The 27,409-nt window shown below is 41.1% G+C and overlaps 1 protein-coding gene across 2 annotated transcripts; it reads right to left on the reverse strand.

Annotated features, from left to right (window-relative positions):
• Positions 1-16,492: 16,492 nt before the first annotated feature.
• Positions 16,493-25,448, reverse strand: si:dkey-266f7.9 (phosphatidylinositol-specific phospholipase C). Of its 2 annotated transcripts, none has more exons than XM_029735319.1 (4): positions 25,221-25,448; positions 18,675-18,768; positions 17,794-18,364; positions 16,493-17,715 (listed from the first exon to the last, which is right to left on the reverse strand). In XM_029735319.1, exons 1-4 carry the CDS (start codon positions 25,357-25,359, stop codon positions 17,449-17,451), a joined length of 1,071 nt encoding a protein of 356 aa, XP_029591179.1. In that variant the 5' UTR covers positions 25,360-25,448; the 3' UTR covers positions 16,493-17,448. The 2 variants fall into 2 exon arrangements, with proteins under 2 accessions (XP_029591179.1, XP_029591180.1); XM_029735320.1 differs by lacking the exon at positions 25,221-25,448 and adding an exon at positions 24,549-24,573.
• Between the last annotated feature and the right edge of the window lie 1,961 nt (positions 25,449-27,409).

The following is a 27,409-nucleotide window of genomic DNA, read 5'->3' on the forward strand; positions in this document are numbered from 1 at the left end:
GGTATAGGCTATGAATTCACCAGTGACGTTTAAGATGAGGGAGGACATTCTTTACATGTTTTTATATCGATTTTCAATATGTTTCAAGATTGCATTAAAAATGGGGAAATGGTCTCCACTATGAAACAGGGCCTTATTTCATTGATTCCGAAGCCCGATAAAGACCCTTCTCTCATTGACAATTGGAGACCAATTACTTTATTAAATGTTGATTACAAATTGATTGCTCTGGTTTATGCCAAAAGATTAAAGAAAGGAATAGATACCATTATAAATGAGACTCAAACAGCATTTATGAAGGGCCGTCACATAAGCTCAGACATTCGTTTAGTCTTGGACCTTATAGATTATTCAGATGCAATTGACTCAGATGCGGTTGTCCTATTTTTGGGCTTCTGTAAAGCCTTTGACACAATTGAACATGAATTTCTCTTTATGTCTCTTAAACTTTTGGGATTTGGTGAAAATTGTATTAAAGTAATTCGCATGTTTTACAAAGATATAAATAGTTCTGTGCTACTAAACCTTAATACTTCCAAAAGATTCAGTATCAACAGAAGTGTACGACAGGGATGCCCAATTTCGCCATTTTTATTATTTTTGGTTGTGGAACTTCAATCTCTAGATATTCTGAATAATGCAAATTTGTATGGCTTAACCATTTTTAACAAAGAAATCAAAATTTTCCAACTGGCTGATGATACTACTCTTTTCTTAAGAGAAAAAGACCAGGTCGCCCATGCCCTTAATGCTATAACTGCATTTTCTATTGCATCAGGATTAATACTGAATGTTTCTAAATGTGAAATCTTATGTTTATTTGACTCTGATGATAAAGAAATATAATATATTCCTGTAAAGGACTTTGTTAAATATTTAGGAATACATCTATCAAAAAAACAGTTAGTCAGACAACATTTGAATTTCTCTCCTAAAATTAAGAGAACAAAAAATATATTTAATAATTGGCTACAAAGAGATCTTTCTATACTTGGGAGAGTACTTCTGTCCAAGGCAGAGGGACTGTCTCGTTTTGTGTACCCCTCATTATCTTTATGTGTAAATCCTGCTACTTGTAAAGAGATCAATAAGACCTTTTTTGACTTCATCTGGAAAAATAAGTCTCACAAACTAAAAAAATCTGTCCTTTCTAACAAAAGAGCTGAAGGCGGTTTAAAGGTGTTGGATTTTGTTGACATAAATAACAATTCAAGATAAACTGGTTGAAAAAATGTTTGATCAATACTGATTCAATATGGTATTTCATTCCAAATAATGTGTTTAATAAATTGGGAGGTCTTCAATTTTTACTGAAATGTAATTATATTCCTGAGAGATTACCTGCTAAATTGGCAAGGTTTCACCAACAAGCTTTAATGGCCTGGAAAATATGTTTCCTGCACAATTTTTCCCCACATAAAGCTATTTTGTGTTATAATTCAGACATAACTATAAGGAATAAGTCATTGTTCTACCCCAGCTGGCATGAGAGGAATATTGACTTTGTTCTTGATATTTTCGACAACAAGGGTAATATTCTCACATATGAATAATTTATAACATTGAAAGAGTTTCCAATACCTTTCAGAGAGTTTATTTCTGTGATTAAAGCCGTTCCCAGTGGTCTAACTACACTAATGAAAACTCATCTTAGCTTTGGTAATGATCACAAAGTTTATCCAGAACTCAGATTGGAAGGCGTGGGTTTACTTGAGAGATCTTGTTGTAATAAATATATAAGACAAATTCTTCGTTCACAAAACCAACTTACACTGAGAGGAAAGTTTTTCTGGAACATGTTTATTCCTGACATTGTCTGGAAAAATGCATGGTTAAGGCCTTACAAATACTGTATACCGAACTAAGTTAAGGAAGTGCACTTCAAAATTTTACATAAGATATATGCATGTAATTCTATGATATCCAAATTTGTGGCTATTGATGATATCTGCGTTTTCTGTGAAAAAGAAGGTGAGAATCTGTCTCACTTGTTCTTTGAATTTGTGTCAGAATTTTGGGAAAACCTTGCAAAATACTTATTTACCATTAGGAACACTGCCTATGTTTTTGACATGAAAGATATAATATGTTACTATTGCAATGATAACAAGACCACTGAAATGATTGTAACATTTTTTATTCTTGTTGCCAAATACTTCATACACAAACAAAAATTCCAAAAGTCTATACCAAAATTACACATTTCTGATTGAATTTAACTATTTTTTTAAACATTAACCCTAGTGAATAACAACAAGAATAACATTTTCCTGAATCATTATAATAACATTTTTTCAGAGTGAATACAATGGCACTAAAATTGTTTATTTTTTGTATTATTTTATTGATATTTTTTGTATGTTTGAGTATTTTCTTGTTAATACCTGTGTTTTGTTTTGTTAGACATGTTTGATGTAGCGATGTAAGTCGATTTTTTGTATTATGAATAATAAAATAATAAAAAATATTTAAAAAAACATGTTTTTATAGCATGGCCTTATTTCTATTACAGCATATTGGATGACTCATTCATGTTCCATTCACCCAGCTAAATGTAACATCGATAGATTTAGGCTACTACATGACTCAAATCTTCCCTATACCTATCATGATGTTTTTACAATCTAGCCTATGAATTAGTTTACAATATAGGTGCACAGGTCGACAGAAACATTTGAGTAGGTGACAGACTGACACATTCCAATACCACTTTTCACACTCTTGCCTGCATCTAGCTGATCTAGTGTGTAATCATTAGTCCAACAGTTGCAAACGCGAGTTTCTATTGGACAAATTCAGGTATGTTATTCAAATCAAATGTGTCACATGCACCGAATACAACAGGTGTAGACCTTACAGTGAAAAGCTTACTTACAAGCCCTTAAACAACAATGCAGTTTTAAGGAAATGCCCCCACCCCCAAAAAAAGTAACAAATAATTACAGAGCAGCAGTAAAATAACGATAGCGTGGCTATATAGAGGGGGTACCAGTACAGAGTCAATGTGCGGGGGCACCGGTTAGTCGAGGTAATATGTACATGTAGGTAGAGCTATTAAAGGGACTATGCATAGATAATAGAAAATAAACAGAGAGTAGTAACAGCGTAAAAGGGGGGCAATTCAAATAATCTGGGTAGCTATTTGATTAGATGTTCAGGGGTTTTATGGCTTGGGGGTAGAAGCTGTTTAGAAGCCTCTTGGATCTAGACTTGGCGCTCCGGTACCGCTTGCTGTGCGGTATCAGAGAGAACAGTCTATGACTAGGGTGGCTGGAGTCTTTGACCATTTTTAGGGCCTTCCTCTGACATCGCCTGGTATAGAGGTCCTGGATGGCTGGAAGCTTGGTCCCAGTGATGTACTGGGTCGTACACACTACCCTCTGTAGTGCCTTGCGGTTGGAGGCCGAGTAGTTGCCATACCAGGCAGTGATGCAACCAGTCAGGATGCTCTCGATGGTGCAACTGTAGAACCTTTTGAGGATCTGATGACCAATGCCAAATCTTTTCAGTCTCCTGAGGGGGAATAGGTTTTGTCGTGCCCTCTTCACGACTGTCATGGTGTGCTTGGACCATGTTAGTTTGTTGGTGATGTGGACACCAAGGAACTTGAAGCTCTCAACCTGCTCCACTACAGCCCCATCGATGAGAATGGGGGCGTGCTCAGTCCTCCTTTTCCTGTAGTCCACAATCATCTCCTTTGTCTTGATTATGTTGAGGGAGAGGTTATTGTCCTGGCACCACACAGCCAGGTCTCTGACCTCCTCCCTATAGGCTGTCTCGTCATTGTCTATGATCAGGCCTACCACTGTTGTCATTGGCAAACTTAATGATGGTGTTGGAGTTGTGCCTGGCAATGCAGTCATGAGTGAACAGGGAGTACAGGAGGGGACTGAGCACGCACCCCTGAGGGGCCCCCGTGTTGAGGATCAGCATGTCGGATGTGTTACCTACCCCTACCACCTGGGGCCGGCCCGTCAGAAAGTTCAGGATCCAGTTGCAGAGGGAGGTGTTTAGTCCCAGGGTCCTTAGCTTAGTGATGAGCTTTGAGGGCACTATGGTATTGAACGCTGAGCAGTTGTCAATGAATAGCATTCTCACATAGGTGTTCCTTTTGTCCTGGTGTGAAAGGGCAGTGTGGAGTGCAATAGAGATTGCATCATCTGTGGATATGTTGGGGCAGTATGCAAATTGGAGTGGGTCTAGGGTTTCTGGGATAATGGCGTTGATGTGAGCCATTACCAGCCTTTCAAAGCACTTCATGGCTACAGACGTGAGTGCTACGTGAGTGTTTTTAAGCACAGGGACTATGGTGGTCTGCTTGAGTCAAAAGTTTGGACTCACCTACTCATTCAAGGGTTTTAATTTATTTTTTACTATTTTCTACATTGTAGAATAATAGAGAAGATGTCAACACTGTGAAATGACACATATGGAATCATATAGTAACCAAAAAAGTGTTAAACAAATCAAAATATATTTTATATTCTTCAAAGTAGTCACCCTTTGCCTTGATGACAGCTTTGCACACTCTTGGCATTCTCTCCACCAGCTTCACCTGGAATGCATTTCCAACAGTCTTGAAGGATTTCCCACATATGCTGAGCACTTGTTGGCTGCTTTTCCTTCACTGCAGTCCAACTCATCCCAAACCATCTCAATTGGGTTGAGGTCGGGTAATTGTGGAGGCCAGGTCATCTGATGCAGCACTTCATCGCGCTCCTTGGTCAAATAGCCCTTACACAGCCTGAAGATGTGTTGGGTCATTGTCCTGTTGAAAAACAAATGATAGTCCCACTAAGCACAAACCAGATTGTGTCACGACTTCCTCCGAAGTCGGTCCCTCTCCTTGTTCGGGCGACGTTCGGCGGTCGACGTCACCGGTCTTCTAGCCATCACCGATCCACCTTTCATTTTCCATTTGTTTTGTCTTGTCTTCCCACACACCTGGTTTCAATCCCATCATTTACATGTTGTGTATTTAACCCTCTGTTCCCCCCATGTCTTTGTCTGGTATTGTTTATTGTAAGTGCTTGTGCACGTTATGTTCTGGTGTGCGTTGGGTTATGTACCCATTTATTATTGTTCTGTATCCGGTGGATTTTTATTATTAAACCGAGCCGTTGGAAACACAGTTTTTGCTCTCCTGCGTCTGACTTCCCTGCTGCCAGTACGCACCCCTTACAATGGGATGGCGCAGCGCTGCAGAATGTTATGGTAGCCATGCTGGTTAAGTGTGCCATGAATTCCAAATACATCACTGACAGTGTCACCAGCAAAGCACCATCACACCTCCTCCTCCATGCTTCATGGTGGGAAATATACATGCGGAGATCATCTGTTCACCTACTCTGTGTCTCACAAAGACACGGACTCCTCAGACCAAAGGATAGATTTCCACCGGTCTAATGTCCATTGCTCGTGTTTCGTGGCCCAAGCAAGTCTCTTCTTATTATTGGTGTCCTTTAGTAGTGGTTTCTTTGCAGCAACAATTTGACCATGAAGGCCTGATTCACACAGTCTCTTCTGAACAGTTGATGTTGAGATGTGTCTGTTACTTGAACTCTGAAGTATTTATTGGTTCTGCAATTTCTGAGGCTGGTAACTCTAATGAACTTTTCCTCTGCAGCAGAAGTAACTCTGGGTCTTCCTTTCCTGTTGTGGTCCTCATGAGAGCCAGTTTAATTATAGAACTTGATGGTTTTTACGACTGCACTTGAAGAAACTTTCAAAGTTCTTGACATTTTCTGGATTGACTGACCTTCATGCCTTAAACTAATGATGGATTGTCGTTTCTCTTTGCTTATTTGAGCTGTTCTTACCATAATATGGGATTGGTCTTTTACCAAATAGGGCTATACCAACCCTACCTTGTCACAACACAACTGATTGGCTCAAACGCATTAAGAAGAAAAGAAATTCCACAAATGACCTTTTAGCACGTCATAAAGCTGGTTGAGAGAATGCCAAGAGGGTGCAAAGCTGTCATCAAGGCAAAGGGTGGCTACTTTGAAGAATCTCAAATATATTTTGATTTGTTTAACACTTTTTTGATTCCATGTGTTATTTCATTTTGTTGATGTGTTCACTATTTTTCTACAATGTAGAAATTGGCAAAAATAAAGTAAAACCCTTGAATGAGTAGGTGTGTCCAAACTTTTGACTGGTACTGTATATATTTATGAACATGTTAATATCGTACAGTGGACACCTAATCTTATATGCCTATGAATACAATGCCCTGATACATCTAGTGCTCAAATCTCTGACAGCTGAACCATGAGGTGGACAAATATTGTTTTAGGAAATTAGCCCAAAAAACTGTCTATAAAGTTTAGCATATGCTACACATCGAAACTCAAGGAATAGTGTTTTTGTAATTTGTTATAGGCTGTTTTTAAGGACACTCAAACGTGGCTCATTTGGCCAATATCCCACGTTTATTGATGGCGCTGGCTGCGCCAGGTCGGATTTGAATCATATGTCCGCAAAATTTCTCAAATGTCCAGTAAATAAAACTCTGAAATTGCATATTGTTTTTATTTAGATTTTAGAATATTCGCATGAAAATGTGTCGACAACTGGATGGAAACCTAGCTAGTGCGCTAGTCCAGTGTCACTTTCACTATGCCTGCACATCATGGTTCACCAGTAGCCGCAAATATCTAAAGAATAAGCTGCCAGTCAAACAAAGGGAAACAAGCTTGAAAGAATTGTACTTAAACTCCCCCCCATACTCATCTGGAGGTTGAGCATTTTTTTGTCTCTATCTCTGTATTGTGTCTGCATCTATGTAATTGTATATGTATTTATGTTAAAAACAGGTACCACAATGGAAATAGATCCCCGACTTTGAAAAATGTTTTTGTGTAATATTTGTATTTTTTTAACTGACAAAAATATATCAATATAAACTGTGCAGCGGCCAATTGATGAATTGAAAGATACATCTACATCTGTTACAAAACACCAAACGTTTAATGACAGTCAGAGATTGTCAAGCCAAGCCTTCTACACTGGGTAAGCCTACAAGGTAGGGAGGGATGTATTTTCTGTTTGTCGAGATTGACATAGTCTATTTATTGTGGTGTTGAAAACACAAACCATGTTATTGAAGTGCCCGAAGTCAGTATGCTTTGTTTATTGGTTATGTGGTGCATTGTCAGAAACCTGTTGGTGGAAAATTCGTTGCATATACTTTATATAATTATAAATATGGCATCAACATTTAGAAAATCAGATTTCCCTCTAGTTGATCATTGTCTGCAGCCAGCGCTGATCGAAGTGTAATGAAACAGGCAGGGAGAGTGAGCTTGTCTGTGCTAGTCGGTGAACCTCCAACCTTCTGGCCTGTAGCCCTGCGGGCCATTGACTGTGCCACAAAAACATGCTGAAGTTGCAAAGTCGATATCCACGTTTACAAACACAGGGTCACTACAGTTATTGTTATTTGTGGTCCTAAGCATTATTTTGAGTTAATTATAGGATGTTCTGTTTATTTTACTGTACTGTACCAGGGGAGGGTCATGTGAAAATATTTTTAACGTTGGGAGGAGGGTGCATTTATTTTTATGACACCCTGAGTTGGACTAATCTGTCCCTAAGTAACAATGGAATGTTCCTCAATATAATGTAAGAAGACTGGACTTTAAATGGGAGTTCTAATTCTCTGTGGTCACTAAAAATACCATCACACTTATTGCAAAAGTATGTAATGATGAGTACCATTTTAGGTGTAATGTGTGTATCAAACTGTATTCCTATCATGTAATACAAGTGTATGAATAATGTATATGTAATGCCACCTGCTGCATAATGTCAGTGTCCAATGTCCAAAGGATCCTCAGCAGTCTTCTTCTTCCAGCCATTGGAGCTGGGTCGGGGAGATGGGGTAGAGGTTGATGACGTTGCAGGGCAGAGCGCAAGAGTGCTTTCCATAATTATTTAAAAAAGAATCTATTTTGAATTCTGGCTGTAACACAGCAAAACGTGGAATAAGTCAAGGGGTATGAATACTTTCTGAAGGCACACTTAAATTGTGCTGCTTACTACTTGTGAATAACCATCATATTATTGACATAGCACATTTCATATTACATACTGTAAATTCAACTTGCCTACCTGGTTAAATAAAGGTGAAATTAAAATTTTAAAAAAAATTCACCCATCTACATAATGACAAAGTGAAACATGTTTTTGGAAATTTTAGCAAATGTATTGAAAATAATACAGAAACATCTCATTTGCACAAGTTATCACACCCCTGAGTCAATACATGTTAGAATCACCTTTGGCAGCCATTACAGTTGTGAGTCTTTCTGGGTAAGTCTCTAAGAGCTTTGCACACCTGTATTGTACAATATTTGCATATTAATCTTAAATAAACTATTCAAGCTCTGTCAAGTTGGTTGTTGATCATTACAAGACAGTCATTTTCAAGTCTTGTCATAGATTTTCAAGCTGATTTAAGTCAAAACTGTAACCAGCCACTCAGGAACATTCAATGTCATATTGGTAAGCAGCTCCAGTGTATATTTGGCCTTGTGTTTTTGGTTATTGTCTTGCTGCAATGTGAATTTGTCTCCCAGTGTCTGTTGGAAAGCAGACTGAACTACGTTTTCCTCTAGGATTTTGCTTGTGCTTAGCTCTATTCTGTTTGTTTTATCCTAAAAAAATCTCTAGTCCTTGCCGGTGACAAGTATACTCATAACTTGATGCAGCCACCACCATGATTGAAAAAATGAAGAGTGGTATTCTGATGTGTTGTGTTGGATTTGCCTCAAACATAACGCGGTGTATTCAGGACATAAAGTTTATTTCTTTGACAATTTTTTTTTCTCAGTTTTACTTTAACGCTTTATTGCAAACAGGATGCATGGTTGGAATATTTTTATTCTATACAGGCTTTCTTCATTTCACCCTCATTTAGGTTAGTATTGTGGAGTTTCTACGATATTGTTGATCCATCCTCAGTTGTCTCCTATCACAGCTATTAAACTCTGTAACTGTTTTAAAGTCACAATATTGGCCTCATGGTGAAATCCCAAAGTGGTTTCCTTCCTCTCTGACAACTAAGTTAGGAAGAGTGTCTGTATTTTTGTAGTGACTGGGTGTATTGATACACCGTCCAAAGTGTAACTAATAACTTCATTCTCAAAGGGATATTCAATGTCTGTCCTTCTTTGCGTGGCATTGGAAAACCTCCCTGGTCTTTGTAGTTGAATCTGTGTTTGAAATTCACTGTGCGACTGAGGGACCTTACAAGTAATTGTATGTGTGGAGTACAGAGATGAGTCATTCCAAAATCATCTTCAACACTATTATTGCACACAGAGTTAGTCCATGCAACTTATTATGACTTGTTAAGCAAATTTTGACTCCTGAACTTATTTAGGCTTTCCATAACTTCTAATGTGAAGTGTTTGACACAGACATGTATTTATTTTAATAATACAGAGCTTTTATCAAAAAATGTTTTTCTTCTTATCTACATATTGTAAGAATATTATTACTTTTGACTAATGGTACTATGTCAATGAAATATTTGTATCCATTGAATGTACAGTACCTCAGTATGTTTTGATTCTACTGAGGAGAGATGTGCACAGTGTGCAGTGGTGATTTTACCATTTACATCTTGGTGGGGCAAACTACAACAACAACAAAAAATATGTGCATGCCAGCAAAGCCACTACACAACACTAAACAATATATTAATTGCAGTATAATGGTGACAAACGGTGCCGACAAACTGTTAGGGCCTACATAAAGCTGTCCCAACAGCAGAGTCCCAACAGCAGTCACAACAGCAGTCACAACACCTTACCACTGCTACACCTGGCTAGCAGCAGAGCCTTGTCTGGCAGCGAAACAGTTAATTCAGCCTCATTTACTGCCTTTTTAAAAAACATATCTCATATGGCTGACTTGTTTAAACAAATGTGGTTTCTACTGACAATTGAGATGTACAAACTATGGCATAAGGGAAAGATGAGTGGATAAGAGGCAATCCGTAATTTCAATTAAGACATTACTGAGCGAGCTAGGACGGACATTGTCAATATAACTATTTGTTCAGCACTTTTAAAATGTACGGCGACAGAATTCAGAACATTGGCCGTTCTTACAGTATTCTCCCTGTACACCAAGTCAGAACCGTAGGATAAATAAAGAAGGGCATATAAGCAGACAATGAAAGCACTTACAATATTCGATGATTACATTTCTCTAAAACAGGCTATAGGCTAATTAAGAGGGGTCCATGATTACGTCATGTACCTACGTTATATAGGTATGCACGTCAGCTTTGACCTCGGTTTTGCACATCGGTGTGTTAAACTAGACATCCGATATGTTCACCGATATAACGTGCATCTCTAGTTCAAATGGTCCGACATTGGCATGGGAATCCCTCTTCCCATTTTGTTAGTCATACAAATCACACATTTTGCACAAAACAAGTTTTAAATGAGAGATTGTCTTACCAGAGGAGGTCAGGAAGCTGCGTTGTTTTCACAGAGTACCAAAATCATGTACCTCACCAAAGGCATATCTTCTATCTGTATAGACAGTAGCAGGCTGGCCTTTAGCTAATATGCAAGCTTTGGTGAGTGCAAAGAGTTCTGCTGCTTGAGCAGAAAAGTGGCAGGGTAATTTAGCACTCTCCAATGTGGTTGAGGCAGTAGTAACCGCATACGCAACCAATGGTTCTCCTTTCTCAGAACGCTGAGCAGAGCCATCTACAAACAGTTCCAAATCAGCATTTTGCAAAGGGACATCAGTTAAGTCTGACCTTAGTTTAGATACAAGCTCTCTATTGTCCTCGGGAGGCAACAAAGTAGCAGGATTTAACACAGTGCACCTCTTCGGGGTCACATGAGACATTGTCAAAAGAACATTCTGATAATGGAGCGGTCGAGCTGGTGTTAGATGGGCCGTCTTTGCCTGTGAAATAAGAGCATGTACAGCATGAGGAACATGTTACAGTGAGTTCCCACATGGCAACAATGTCTGCACAAGCCAACACAGCTTCAGTAGCAGCAGCCACAGCTCTCAAACAACAAGCCAGACCTCTGGCCACATTGTCCAGCTGTTTGGAATAATACCCAACCGGATGCTGCTTTCCTCCATGATCCTGTGTTACAACAGATTACATAAAAACATTTTTCTCACAAACAAAGAGGTTACAAGGTTAAGGATGGTCAGGGAGTCCCAAACAGGGAGAAGTAGTCATGACTTGTTTTAGTCTGGTCAGAGCAGTCAGTCCCTCCGGTGTCCACTTAATTTTGTCATTCATAGCCATTGTGTGGCCATAAATAAGGTCAGAAAGCAGCTTGCCCCCCCTCAGCATAGTCAGGTAACCCTGCCATACCAGTCAATGACATCATGTGTTGTTTAGTAACCGGCTGTGGGACGGAGAGAATAGCCTGTATCCTCTCGGTACCCAGCTGTCTGCCATTGGGAGTGATGTCATGACCTAGATACTTGACTGTTGGTGAAACCAACTGTAACTTCTTCTTTGAAACCTTGTGGCCATTCTCAGCGAGAAATATCAACAGAGCAGGAGTATCAGTTTCACAAAGTTGAGCTGGAGCACAACAACAAATCTTCCACATACTGAATCAGAGTGCTGCCCTCAGGGGGTATAAAACCCTCCAGATTTTGCACTAAAGCTGCTGAAAAAAATTGTGGTGGATTCCACGTAGCCAATAGACGTCACTGTCCATGTAAATCTCTCATTGAGAAACGTGAAGGTGAACCAGAACTGAGATTCTGGTGCCACAGGAATACTGAAAAATGCATTAGCCAAATCAATCACAGAGAACCACTCTGCTGTGGGTGGTACCGCCCCCAACAGAGTAGTAACATTAGGAACCACCGGGGCACGGGCAAAAACTGCATCGTTCACAGGCCTTAAGTCCTGGACAAATCTCCAATCACCTGAAGGTTTTCTAACAGGCAAGATAGGGGTGTTACAGGGTGATTCTGGACAGAGAATTAAAGCGCCATTAGCTAACAGGGATGCATGAACAGGAGTAATACCTGCTATTGCCTCCCTACTGAGTGGATACTGTGCTCTAGACGGGCGCCTGGTATCTTTAGGAGTGACTATCATTGGCTCAGCTCCCTTCATTCTCCCAAAATCATACTTGTCCCTTGCCCATAGGCGTTCAGGGACCCCTCTCAGGAGGGGTGAGTCTTCACTTAACAACATGATATTGGTAGAAAAAGAAACCTGATCAACACCATGCACACCCCTCTCAGTTGGCATTTCCCAACTGAGTGGGTAACAACTTGTCAGTGTGCTGGGTGAATAAGTTGACCCATCAGGGCGCATCTCCCAATCAATAGCATCAACCAAGCATTTCATCCATATACCAGTATCCGCCCATTCTACTCTATCTGATTTTGGGACACATTTTGGTGGTGCGCTATCCTCAAACAGGTAGAGCTCTTTCTGAGCAGGGGGTTGGATTAACCACTAAGGCACAGAAATCACTGCTACAGTATAAACCCTCATACTGCACTGACTCATCCTGTAATGTAGCACACAGCCATTGTTTCTCATAATGGAGATCTCTTGTCAATGGTGAAAAATGGGAGGTGCAATGTAAGCCTGCATCATACATGAAACTGCCCTCGTGGCCCCAATGGGTTTTAGTCATTGAGAAAACACAAGCAATATTGGGCACCTCATTATCTACGCCCCATGCGTAATATCAGTCACAAAACTCAGACATTAACATCAATTGCTCCCCCTCTTCCTCCTCCTCCTCTTCATGAATAATGGTTAAACTGGTTTGGCCACATGTTATGTTGATGACCAGTTTGCCCATGAGATTGACAAGACAGTGGTCAGAGTAGAGAACTTCTCCTCACAAAAGGAGACCGGCAGAGGCAAAGTTACATACTCTCTGAATGGGAGGCCTGAAGCCCCTACAGTTTAGACTGTTTCACTAGACATGGGAGGTTTGTCATAGCCTTACAGTTCATGACAGACATGGCAGCCCCAGTATCAACAAGAAATGTTATTGACTCACCATTGACATAAGCCTCCATGGTTGTCTCTACTCTGGGAAGGGTGTGACTCTTTAAAAACAAATGTTCTGGTTACTCTGACGATTCTACCTCATCTGTCTCTTCATCATGTCAATATTCTTCCTCCTGTTCTTGTCCTGGATTGTACAGGGTCGCCTGTGCAGGCGGGCCTGTCTGACATTGCCCAGATTGGCCTCTGTCTTGGGGGTCCCCATGGTGGTGGAGGGCCCCCCTGTGGGGGTGGCCCTGGCCATTGGTTGGGTGGCAGCTGCCATGGCTGTTGAGCAGGGGGATACCACAGTCTTTGTCCTCTGGGTGGACCTCCTCCTCGAGGGGCCCCCCTCGGGGCTCCTCTGCCTCTTGGTCCGCCCCTGCCTCTTCCCCTCAGCTGCTGAGCTTGATTGCATTGTGCAGCGAAATGGCCTTGCTTGCCACAGGTGAAGCAACTTCCAAGTTTGGGTTTTCCTCCACTTGCACCACCTCCCACTCCAGCAGGCACCTGCCCCTGGTAGAATGTCAACTGGGCAGCTTGCAATTTCTGAGTCTTCACTTTTTCTTGTTGTCGCTCAGCATGTTTGCAATGTTGTACCACAGTGACCAGGGGTTCAGTTTCCCAAATCATACAGGTGGTTCTCACCACTTTCTCCAGGTCTGGTGTCAAGCCCTTCACCAGGGCGTCCTTCAACAGATCTCCATATGCCAGTTCATTAGGTCTTATGCCGCTGTACAGCCTGAAACAGGTTTCCAGTCTCCTTCGATACGCTTCCAAGCTCTCATCCTTCGCCATGGTGCATTCTCTGATGGTCGTCCAGTCAGTCTTGACGGGACACAGTGCTCCTATTCGTCCCAACACGGCCACCAGTTGGTCCTGATATAGGCCATTCTCAGCCCAGAGCTGGTTGTAATCAAAGTCCCCTTCTTAGATCTGTTAATCTCTCCCTAACCTCATCCAACAGTGTCACACTCAGTGTCCCTGTCAAAGAAAAACCTCCTTCGATATGCCACAATTTCACCTGGTCCAAAATATCCCCTCCCCACTTATCTACCATAACCTCCACGGCACCCGTTGGGGGATCTGGAATGCTGTGTCCTCTGCTCCTGTGTGCTCCCATGGTTCCTGCTCTTTCACTCATACACACTCACAGAAAACACAAACACGGACACACAGGGGACGAGACAGAAAACTCTCGCTGTTTTTAGATTTAAAACCCTGTCTATATGAACAGGGTAACCCATACCATTTATCAAAATGATTGCCTAGTAAGTGGTCTCAAAACAGGGTGCTGTCTCCCCACTGGGATTCTCTGACGTCTATCCAAATGTGCAAAATTACCTACAGAGTACCCATGTCTTCTATCTAATTGCGTAACACCGATCCTCAAAAATCCAATCTTTCCTCGTATATTTTAACCTCCACCTCCGGTGACGTGCCAGGAATAACAAAACACTCACAATAATATCTAACAATAGTAATCCAGGGCATACCTGTTTACTTCATTTATCAAAACATTTCATTAAAACATTACACGTTACAATTTTAAATTCACCAAGCCAGATGACCTCGCAAGGATACCGGTGAGCTTGAAAAATCCAACAGCATTGCAGTTCTTGACACTCTCAAACTGATGCACCTGGAACCTACTACTATACCCCTTTCAAAGACATTTCAATATTTTGTCTTGCCTATTCAACCTCTGAATGGCACACACACACAATCTATGTCTCAGTTGTCTCGAGCTTTAAAAATCCCCTTCATCTACACTGAATGAAGAGGATTTAACAGTTGTCATCAATAAGGGATCATATCTTTAACCTAGATTCACCTGGTCAGTCTGTCATGGAAAGTCTGTCTATGTCATGTTCCTAATGTTTTGTTCACTCAGTGTATATATACAGGGCATTCAGACCCCTTGACTTTTTCCACATTTTGTTACGTAACAGTCTTTTTCTAAAATTGATTAAATCATTTTTTTCCCCTCATCAATACACACTACAATACCCCATAATGACAAAGCCAAAACAGATTTTTAGACATTTTTGGAAATGTATTACAAATAAAAAAATGAAATAATTCAGACCCTTTACTCAGTACTTTGTTGAAGCACCTTTGGTCCGAGCTCTGGCTGGGCCACTTAAGGACATTCAGAGACTTGTCCCGAAGACAGTTCTGCATTGTCTTGGCTCTGTGCTTAGGGTCATTGTCCTGTTGGAAGGTGAACCTTTGCCCCAGTCTGAGGTCCTGAGCACTCTGGAGCAGGTTTTCATCAAGGATTGCTCTGTACTTTGCTCCGTTCATCTTTGCCTCAATCCTGACTAGTCTCCCAGTCCCTGCCGTTGAAAAACATCCCCACAGCATGATGCTGCCACCACCATGCTTCACCGTAGGGATGGTGCCAGGTTCTCCAGACGTGATGCTTGGCATTTGGGCCAAAGAGTCCAATCTTGGTTTCATCTTGTTTCTCATGGTCTGAGAGTCTTTAGGTGCCTTTTGGCAAACTCCAAGCGGTCTGTCATGTGCTTTTTACTGAGGAGTGGCTTCCGTCTGGCCACTCTACCATAAAGGCCTGATTGGTGGAGTGCTGCAGAGATGCTTGTCCTTCTGGAAGGTTCTCCCATCTCCACAGAGGAACTCTAGAGCTCTGTCAAAGTGACCATCGGGTTCTTGGTCACCTCCCTGACCAAGGCCCTCCTCCCCAGATTGCTTAGTTTGGCTGAGAGCCAGCTCAAGGAAGAGTCTTGGTGGTTCCAAACTTATTCCATTTAAGAAAGATGGAGGCCACTGTATTCTTGGAGACCTTCAATGCTGCAGACATTTTTTGGTAGCCTTCCCCAGATCTGTACCTCGACACAATCCTGTCTTGGAGCTCTACGGACAATTCCTTCAACCTCATGGCTTGTAAATAAGGTATTTCTGTTTTTTATATTTAATAAATGAGCACAAATTTCTTGAAACCTGTTTTAGCTCTGTCATTATGGGGTATTGTGTGTAGATTGCATTTTTCAAAATGTAATCCATTTTAGAATAAGGCTGTAACGTAACAAATTGTGGAAATGTCAAGAGACCTGAGTACTTTCCGAAGGCACTGTATATATATATTGTGCATAGTAATGTTGTAGGTCAAACTAGGTTTGTTATTTATTTACTGATTCATAACGATAAAATCAAAGGTTTCATTGTGGGAAAATTACCAGCATCGCACCTGCTTGGGACACAGGTCATGGTACCCCTACATTAAGAATATATCTATAAATAGCCATAGTAATGTTTTTGGTCAAACTAGGGATGATATTTATTTACTTATTCTTAACGATAAAAGCTAAGGTTTCAGTGTGTGAAAGTTGCTGTCATCAAACCTGCTTGAACACTGTTCAATTATTTCTACAGCTGTTTTCTTTCAAAATCTCCATTCAGTCAATTCAAGTCCATTCACAAACAAAGCATACATTTTATGTGGATTAAAGCAATTTATTTCTATTGACAATTTTGAATAGCCTGTCCAATCATACAGCCATTGTGTCATTGTTGTGACTGAAACACTGCTGGGTTTGAAAGAGGTTAATATCTTAATGACATCACTGTCCAACAGATTAAACAATACCACATGTAAGGTTTGAAATCAATAACTCAAAGATGTCCTAAATGTTTTCCGTTTTGTGTTCATGTTTGTGGTGTGGCATTCTTACCAAATGTGTCAGTTTTCTTTGAGCATTAACACTTAAAGTAAATGTTCACTCCAAAATGAAAGTTTTTCAGACATTTTCAGATCTACTGCTGTGTAGGTCCAGCTATATGCATCAATCCCAATATGAATGAGAAAGATGGGCGCCATAGACATACTAGGGCTGTAGCTGGATTTACACAACGGATGGTGTGGGACGTAGATTAATCTCGACATTAGACAACTTTTGACGTCTAAACATATCTGGAAAACTTTGATTTTGGAGTGAACCTGCACTTTTAAATAGTGATAGTCAACTCCTATAGTTCTTTTCTTGATGAGGTGCTACACAAATTAGAATTGCGACTCGTCGATGATCACCTGGCCAGCGGTCAAAATGTTTCATTGGACATCTTAACAACGTCATTTTCTGGTTGTATCTGGTTTTCTGGTTGTGGAGACCAGATGATAACCAGTTTATGATGTCTTACTTCCTTACAGTTAGTACACAACCTGACCATGACATCAGAAAATATATCAGTCTGACATCATTGCAAACTGTTTTGTCCGCTTGTTGGAAAGTCAAGAGAGATGACGAACCTCACTGCTTAATTAAGTGGTAAGGCATAGTGAAAATAAGCATACAATGAGTAAAATGGACTCCCAATCCTCATGTAGTGTCCCAACAATTTTAATTTGAGGGTATCTATGTTGATTGTATGGTAGCAGGCTTAGTAGATGAGGAACCTCTCTCTCAGTTGAAGTTGATGATCATTTGAAGGAGGGGAGCAGCGGGGAAGTCCATGGTGATGATTCCGAAGCGCCTGTTCTGCCCTATCAGTGCCATCAGGTAGTCGTACAGGCGGCCATTGATTCGCTGGGCGATGGCGTTGGGGTAGGCAAAGATGCCCGCTCCGCTGCCATAGGTGAGGAAGATATAGGCTTTGTTGCCCACAGGGGCAGCCTCCAGGTGTTCGTGCACACTTTGCCATTTCTCAGCCACATGCAGGAGGGTGGGGACCTGGGGAGACAACAAGCATATGAGACTCAATAAAAATGTTTAGCCACAATTACATTTTCAAAATGACCGTCTCCTTACCTTCCAGTCATCTGCAATGTCCAGGGAGCCGTAGCGCATGCCGAGGTCAGGTCCGCCAAAGTCCTGGAGGACAATGAGCTTCCCTCTGGCCTGTCCCACAGTTGGCATGAGCCGACTGTGCCACAGCATGTCCCAGTCGGCGTAAAGGTGAATGTAGCTGACCACCGCCCCGTAGATGTCAAAGGTCTCACTGAACTCCTCCTTGAGCCGCATCAGCACCGTCTCGCTGGGGTACTCACGTAGGAAGTCAGCCACGCCCTCCAGCACGTCACCGAAGTGCGCCCGCTGGTAGGACACGCCGTGGTGTATGGTGAGGTTGCCACGCACATGGCGCACACGAACGTCCAGGAAGCGCACACCGGCACGCAACTGCGACGCCAGGCTCCAGGACTGGCACTCAGCCAAGGCGCCGCCGTAGATGGCCATGGTGTTGTGGGTGCCAGGCATGGTGACCTCCGACAGCGGGCGGCTGTCCGGAAGGTCCGCCATCCAGGAGGGGTTGAGGAACTCGGGGGCCGGAGTGTCGTCATAGTCAGGCCTCTGGATGGCGCTGTTGCTCAAGCCAACAGCCCTGGTGGGTAATTAGATCAAAGGTCAATACCTAATCCCAAAGTTAGCTAATTATATTACTCATAACTGACTCTCACACCACTCTTACACTACTTCTCTAGAGTTGTGTCTAAATTCTCCTGAATGACGTCCTCTCCTTATCTCCTTTGCTTCATAACTGCATAAGTCTGAGATTGGTCTCTTCTATATTGTTCTGTCCTCTCCAGTCATTCAGATTAGTGCTAATGAAGGAAAGAAGACTGTGAGTCTCCTTAAACTATTCAAGACTATTGAGACATAACCCCTGACTACCTTTGAAATAAGATACTCACCCCAGTAGGGTCATCAGCTCGATAAGCATCTTCCCCATCCTGGGGACTCCTTTGGTGCTTGCCATGTCTGATTCTTCAGTTATATTAATGGGGACTGAGTTTGGGGGCAAGAAAAGGAAGCACATGAATCTCAGGGAAATTCTTTGGTGCTTTAGTTTTAGAATAGCAGCAATACAGGAATTGTTTTGTCATTTTTGGTTTGGGGGGTTACAGGTACAGTGAGGGAAAAAAGTATTTGATCCCGAGCTGATTTTGTACATTTGCCCACTAACAAAGAAATGATCAGTCTATAATTTTAATGGTAGGTTAATTTGAACAGTGAGAGACAGAATAACAACAAAACAATCCAGAAAAATACATGTCAAAAATGTTATAAATTGATTTGCATTTTAATGAGGGAAATAAGTATTTGACCCCCTCTCAATCAGAAAGATTTCTGGCTCCCAGGTGTCTTTTATACAGGTAACAAGCTGAGATTAGGAGCACACTCTTAAAGGGAGTGCTCCTAATCTCAGCTTGTTATCTGTATAAAAGACACCTGTCCACAGAAGGAATCAATCAATCAGATTCCAAACTCTCCACCATGGCCAAGACCAAAGAGCTCTCCAAGGATGTCAGATACAAGATTGTAGACCTACAGAAGGCTGGAATGGGCTACAAGACCATCGCCAAGCAGCTTGGTGAGAAGGTGACAACAGTTGGTGTGATTATTCGCAAATGGAAGAAACACAAAAGAACTGTTAATCTCCCTCGGCCTGGGGCTCCATGCAAGATCTCACCTCGTGGAGTTGCAATGATCATGAGAACGGTGAGGAATCAGCCCAAAACTACACGGGATGATCTTGTCAATGATCTTAAGGCAGCTGAGACCATAGTCACCAAGAACACAATTGGTAACACACTACGCCGTGAAGGACTGAAATCCTGCAGCGCTCGCAAGGTCCCCCTGCTCAAGAAAGCACATATACATGCCCGTCTGAAGTTTGCCAATGAACATCTGAATGATTCAGAGGACAACTGGGTGAAAGTGTTGTGGTCAGATGAGACCAAAATGGAGCTCTTGACATCAACTCAAATCGCCGTGTTTGGAGGAGGAGGAATGTTGCCTATGACCCCAAGAACACCATCCCCACCGTCAAACATGGAGGTGGAAACATTATTTGGGAGTGTTTTTCTGCTAAGGGGACAGGACAACTTCACCGCATCAAAGGGACGATGGACGGGGCCATGTACTGTCAAATCTTGGGTGAGAACCTCCTTCCCTCAGCCAGGGCATTGAAAATGGGTCGTGGATGGGTATTCCAGCATGACAATGACCCAAAACACACGGCTAAGGCAACAAAGGAGTGGCTCAAGAAGAAGCACATTAAGGTCCTGGAGTGGCCTAGCCAGTCTCCAGACCTTAATCCCATAGAAAATCTGTGGAGGGAGCTGAAGGTTCGAGTTGTCAAACGTCAGCCTCAAAACCTTAATGACTTGGAGAAGATCTGCAAAGAGGAGTGGGACAAAATCCCTCCTGAGATGTGTGCAAACCTGGTGGCCAACTACAAGAAACATCTGACCTCTGTGATTACCAACAAGGGTTTTGCCACCAAGTACTAAGTCATGTTTTGCAGAGGGGTCAAATTCTTATTTCTCTCATTAAAATGCAAATCAATTTATAACATTTTTGATATGCGTTTTTCTGGACGTTTTTGTTGTTATTCTGTCTCTCACTGTTCAAATCAACCTACCATTAAAATTATAGACTGATCATTTCTTTGTCAGTGGGCAAACGTACAAAATCAGCAGGGGATCAAATACATTTTTCCCTCACTGTACAATAGCCATTTCCATTATAATCAGTTTATATAAAATGTACCTGTGGGCTGCACACAAAAGAAAAATGCAAGCAAGAAATACATAGAGTTTTAAGTAATAATAAATTCAGTATAAACAGAAAAGATAATTGACATCATTATTTACAGAATTAGGTACATTTGTCCAGGCCTCAATTATTCCTTGACTAGCAGCACCATTCATTCTCACTGTCGATAATTCTAATGTTATCAGTTCTAATAGTAGCGGTATCCACTGGTGAACTGGGAGAGAGTGAGGTGATTGCCATCTAAGAGCCAACATATTTTTTGCGCTCTCATTATTAAGTAACATAATAGATGCAAAGTATTGAATATTTACGATGATGCATTTCAAAATACATTTTGTAACTTTCATTTTGTAACTTTGCCCCAGAAACAATTAACTGCAGGGCACTCCCACATCATATGAAGGAATGTGCCTACCTGATTCAGGGGACTGAGTGAACAGTTGGGGCCAATTTCATCATAAAACATTTCCTTGGTGTTAAATACAGATAAATACAGATACCAAGGTCATATTTTTTCATATTAGGGTTGTTCAGATTCAATTATGTCTGTGGACAATACTTTTTTAATGGCTAGTTTAGAATATGGACTTTCCCAAAGTTGTTTATAGAGATCAGTCCTTTCGGGAGCCCAGATCATTCATTTATAAATACCATCATTGGATGGTTCGGTAGTTGGGTTTCGCAAGAGACTCCATAGGCCAGCATAGCTGCCCTAAGTTGTAAATATTGAAAAAAGGAGTTACTTGGTAATGTGCATGGATCCTTCAAACCTGTGAATCTTCTCAAACCATTACTGTCCATGATACTGGCAAGGGAACAGATTCCAGATTTGGACCATTCGGGGGGGATGCAAAAGTCCGCCCTCCAGATCACAAGTCATTATTGTGAAATATTGGAGTGTGGGCATGCCATTTTGATTCCTAGTTCCTTTGTTTTCAATTTTGCGCCAGATAGAGATTGTGTAAGCAATAATAGGACCAAAGCGTAGTTTAATGTCACGGCGGTATAAAGGATCGGGAGACATGCACAGGAATGGGTAATAGGGATTTTTATTGACCCAAATTTTTTTTTATCAGGGATATAATATGAAGACCAAACAAACACGTTTACAAAACATAGGGTTGAATCCCAAACAAAAGAGCGAAGAGTACCTCGAATAAATACACAATCGCACAATGATTATCACACAGGACGAGACCCGTAATCAACTGCACATTACACGTAGCACGAACGCCAAAACAACACAGCACAGGTACTCACACGACAAACGGACAAAAAGGACAATGGTGAACAAAGGGCACACTTATACAATTACTAATCAAATGAGAATAGGGACCAGGTGTGCGTAATGACAGTTCCGGAGGGATCTGTGACATTTACATTGTTCAAGGGATATATCAGGGAAGACCATCTCTTCCAGGGCAATAGGAGACACCATATGTCTCTTTACACTCAGCCAGGGGGCGGTAGAATCATGTCTAAACCAATTTAGAATGGGACAAAACGCTAGTGCCTGGAAATACAATTTAAAGTTTGGTACGTCTTTCCTTTGTAAGTTTGTTAATTTTAGCCAGGATTGCTTACCTTTCCATATACATTTTGATTCCACACTATGTAGTTTGTTCCAATAGCCAGAAGGGGGAGCAATGGAAAGCATTGAACTACAGAAATTCAGCCGTGGCAGTAGACTCATTTGACAATAGATATTATGCTGGTTAAAGCAACTGGGAAGTTATTCCATCTACAGAGGAACGTGTTAAAGTGATTTAAGCATTCTGTTAAAGTTAAAACAATGCCATTATTTATTAAATAAATTGTATCAATAGCATGTCAACTATTAAGGGGTTTATGAATGCTTATTCATTAAAGTTATTATAAAATGTTAACAAAACGTATTATTTGAAATCAACACAAGCAACTGTAAGAGCCTGTTGCTCTTTTGTTTTTCGTAAGAGGTGCAAATGCCAACAGATACATGTTTTTCTGCTTTTTTGGGGAGGAGATCAGGTGGCTATCGCAATTGGAACTACAGTGCCTTCAGAAAGTATTCATACCCCTTTACTTATTCCACATTTTGTTGTGTTACAGCCTGAATTAAAAATTGATTAAATCATTTTTTTCTCACCCATCTACACACTATACCCCATAATGACAAAATGAAAACATGTTTTTAGAAATTTTTGCAAATCTATTGTAAATGGAATACAGACATATCTCATTTACATAAGTAGTCACATCCCTGTGTCAATACTTTGCAGAAGTACCTTTGGCGATTACAGTTGTGAGTCTTTTTGGGTAAGTCTCTAAGAGCTTTGCATACTTAGATTGTACAATATTTGCACATGATTCTTTTTTAAATTCTTCAAGCTTTGTCAAGTTGATTGTTGATCATTGCTAGACAGACATTTTCAAGTCTTTCCATAGATTTTCAAGCCAATTAAAGTAAAAACTGGCCACTCAGGAACATTCAATGTCGTCTTGGTAAGCAACATCAAATCAAATTTTATTGGTCACATACACGTATTTAGCAGATGTTATTGCGGGTGTAGCTAAATGCTTGTGTTCCTAGCTCCAACAGTGCAGTAGTATCTAACAATTTGGTACATCAGTGTAGATTTGTCCTTGTGTTTTAGGTTATTGTCCTTCTGAAAGGTTGGAAAGCAGACTGTACTAGGTTTTCCTCTGGGATTTTGCTTGTGCTACTACAGACTACAAAAGGGAAGCACAGCCGAGGGCTGCCCAGTGACACGAGCCTACCTACATGTATTCCGTTTTGTTTTATCCCCCCAAACAACTAGTCCGTGCTGATGATAAGCATACCCATAACATGATGCAGCCACCACAACACTTTAAAATATGAAAAGTGGTACTCAGTGATGTGTTGTATCTGCCCCAAACATAACGTTTTGTATTCAGGACAAAAGGTGAATTTCTTATAATTTTTTTCCCCCAGTATTACTTAACAGGATGCATGTTTTGCAATTTTTTTTATTCTTTACAGGCTTCCTTCTTTTCACTCTGCCATTTAGGTTAGTATTGTGGAGTAACTATGTTGTTGATCCAACCCCGGTTTTCTCAAACTCTAGCTGTTTTAAAATGACAATTGGCCTCATGATGAAATCCAATGAAATCTCTCCGGAAACGGAGTTAAAGAAGCATGCCTGAATCTTTGCAGTGACTGGGTGTATTGGTACACCATCCAAAGCCTAATTAATTGCTTCACCATGCTCAAACGGATATTCAATATGTGCTTATTTTTTATTTTGTTAACCATCTACCAATTGGTGCCCTTCTTTGCAAGGCATTGAAAAACCTTCCTGGTCTTTGTGGTTGGATCTGAACATGAAATTCACTACTCAATTGAGGGACCTTGTATATAATTGCATGTGTGGAGTACAGAGATGGGGTAGTCATTCAAAAATCATGTTAACCACTATTATTGAACACGGAATGAGTCCATGCAACTTATTATGCGATTGGTTAAGCACATTTTTACTCCTGAACTTATTTAAGCTTGCCATAACAAACGGGTTGAATACGTACTGACTCAAGACTTTCAGCTTAAAAAAATTATAGTAATAATTTTAAATATGTTCTACAAACAAAATTTCACTTTGACATTATATGGTATTGGGTTTAGATCAGTAACACAACATCTAAATGTAATACATTTTAAATTCAGGCTGTAACACAACAAAATGTGTCACGCCCTGACCTGAGAGTGAGGGTTTGTTTCTCTATGTGGTTAGGTCAGGGTGTGGGGTGGGGTGGGCATTCTATGGTGTCTATTTATTTGTTTTGAGCCGAGTATGGTTCCTAATCAGAGGCAGCTGTCTATCGTTGTCTCTGATTAGGAATCATACTTAGGCAGCCTTTCCCCACCTGTAGTTGTGGGATCTTTATTTTGTACTGCTTGTTAAGCCTACAAGACGTTACGGTTGTATGCATTGTTTGTTCCTTTTGTTTGTAGTGTTCTGAGGGAAATAAAGACTACGATGAACACTTACCACGCTGCGCTTTGGTCCACTCCTTTAGACGATCGTGACAGAATGTGGAAAAATTCAAGGGGTGTGAATACCTTCTGAAGGCACTGTGTACAATATGCACTTGTGGACACAGGTGAAACCTAGAGTAGTTTTCCCACTACAAAAGGTAAAGATCACACTATTGATTATCTAAACTCTTGTCAAACTTAGGTTACATAAATAGAAACATAACTTTATTCCTTATGCTGACTGTGCTAGTTTAAATTATGTCACTTGTTACCTATTTCAATACAAGTGCTTATAGATTTCTTTTAACCTACAGTAGTTTATTTTCAGTTATTACTTGCTTTGTCAGAGTTGACCGCAGAGCAATTTCCTAGATGATCCCTAAATTAATATATCCTCCTTTTCAAAAATATGGTTAACCTCTAAACCAGACTTAAAGATAATATAAACCTAGGATGCAATTGCATGTGGCTCAAAAACAGCACAGATGTACAATAGGTGTAATAAAAGCAAGCAAGCCCATGGAAAAGTTGGCAGCGATACGGGCAAAGTACAGGCAATGAATGAATTCGATGTGAACCCAGTTCACCCCACAAGGAATTTCTATGGCAGGCTAAACCTTTCTAAGCCCAGATCCAAACATGAGTTCCTCCATTCTAGCGACCACAGTATCAATGCCCTTGTTACCTGAACCCAAAAGGTGGGAGTCTTCGGCCTGACAACCCTGCAGCCAAAGGAGGACAGCGAGCGAGAGAGAGACAGAGACGGACTGAATGAACGAGCGAGGGGGCATGTTGATGGGGGATGTTGATGTAGCAGATCCCATGGAAAGCTGGGTGGGTTCAACATCAGTGTGTGAGAGGGGGGCGCTCGCTCGCTTGACCGATCACGCCACTGTTGTTTCAGACCGACTGTTTGGCGTGCTCTCTCTCTCTCTCACACACACACACACACACACACACACACACACACACACACACACACACACACACACACACACACACCATTCATAACCACCCAGGGGCAACTGTGTAACCATAAACAATGGTTTAAAATTCAATACACAATAACCTGTAATTCCAGCTATCTTTTGGTAGTAAGTTTAGCAAACTCATGTTTATCGTTCACTGTCTCATCACATTTTCGTATGTTTGCTGTGCTTGTGTGATATTAATTGTGCCTTAGTGCCAAATAGAAATATATAAAGTGAAATTAACTTTTTGGTAACACTTTACTTGATGCACAGCATCATAACCATGTCATAATATGTCATAGCAGCTGTCGTAACTTGTCATAACCTGTCACAATATGGTCATAACACTGTCATGACCCATATTTATACCTGTTGTGACATATAATGCGTTATTTTATGATTGGTTATGACACCTACATAAGAGTGTCAAACCCACATTTATTGAAATGTGTTTTTTCCCTAACAAGAAGTTTTCTTTCGTTTAAAAGTTTGTTTCTTAAGTCCTTTGTTGTTGTTATGATTAAATCTCCACAGTTATGTTATTTTCATCATTAAATAACTTGTAGAAAATACCCTTTATGACACAGTCATAAAACATAACCATTCTGTGTTACATTACTTGGACTAAGAAAATGCACTTTATGACACTGTCAAGAAACATTATGACCATCATAATCATATAAGCCAGATAGGCCTACCTATCATGTACATGCCCTTATGTCAGTCATCAGTCAAAAAGAGGGTGTCTTGTCCTGCTCCTGAAATCTGTTCCTGCATTCATCCCAGTCACCAGAAACAGAGCATTGGGGTAGGTGCATGTCTCACATCAGTGTGTGCGCAATTACAATAATAATTCAATATGGTTAATCTCACAAAATGTTATATAACAAAAACATACTGTTCAGAAAATCAAATCAAATTTTATTTGTCACATGCGCCGAATACAACAGGTGTAGACCTTACAGTGAAATGCTTACAAGCCCTTAACCAACAATGCAGTTTTAAGAAAAATACCTGAAAAACTAAGAAATACCGGGTACCGGTAAGTTGAGGTAATATATACATGTGGGTAGAGTTATTTAACTGACTTATGCATAGATAATAACAGAGAGTAGCAGTAGCGTTAAAGAGGGGGCAATGCAAGTAGTCTGGGTAGCCATTTGATTAGATGTTCAATACTTTTATGGCTTGGGGGAAGAAGCTGTTTAGAAGCCTCTTGGATCTAGACTTGGCGATCCCGTACCACTTGCCGTGCGGAAGCAGAGAGAACAGTCTATGACTAGGGTGGCTGGAGTCTTTGACAGTTTTTAGGGCCTTCGTCTGACACCGCCTGGTATAGAGGTCCTGGATGGCAGGAAGCTTGGTCCCAGTGATGTACTGGGCCATACACACTACCCTCTGTAGTGCCTTGCGGTCGTAGGCCGAGTAGTTGCCATACCAGGCAGTGATGCAACCAGTCAGGATGCTCTCGATGGTGCAACTGTTGAACCTTTTGAGGATCTGAGGACCCATGCCAAATATTTTCAGTCTCCTGAGGGGGAATAGGTTTTGTCGTGCCCTCTTCATGACTGTCATGATGTGCTTGGACCATGTTAGTATGTGGACACCAAGGAACTTGAAGCTCTCAACCTGCTCCACTACAGCCCCGTCGATGAGAATGGGGGTGTGCTCGGTACTCCTTTTCCTGTAGTCCACAATCATCTCCTTAGTCTTGATCACGTTGAGGGAGAGGTTGTTGTCCTGGCATCACACGGCCAGGTCTCTGACCTCCTCCCTATATGCTGTCTCGTCGTTGTTGGTGATCAGGCCTGCCACTGTTGTGTCATCAGCAAACTTAATGATGGTGTTGGAGTCTTGGCAGGCTGTGCAGTCATGAGTGAACAGGGAGTACAGGAGGAGACTG

The sequence above is a fragment of the Salmo trutta genome, chromosome 36 (genome assembly GCF_901001165.1).
Source record: "Salmo trutta chromosome 36, fSalTru1.1, whole genome shotgun sequence".
NCBI classification, from domain to species: Eukaryota; Metazoa; Chordata; class Actinopteri; order Salmoniformes; family Salmonidae; genus Salmo; species Salmo trutta.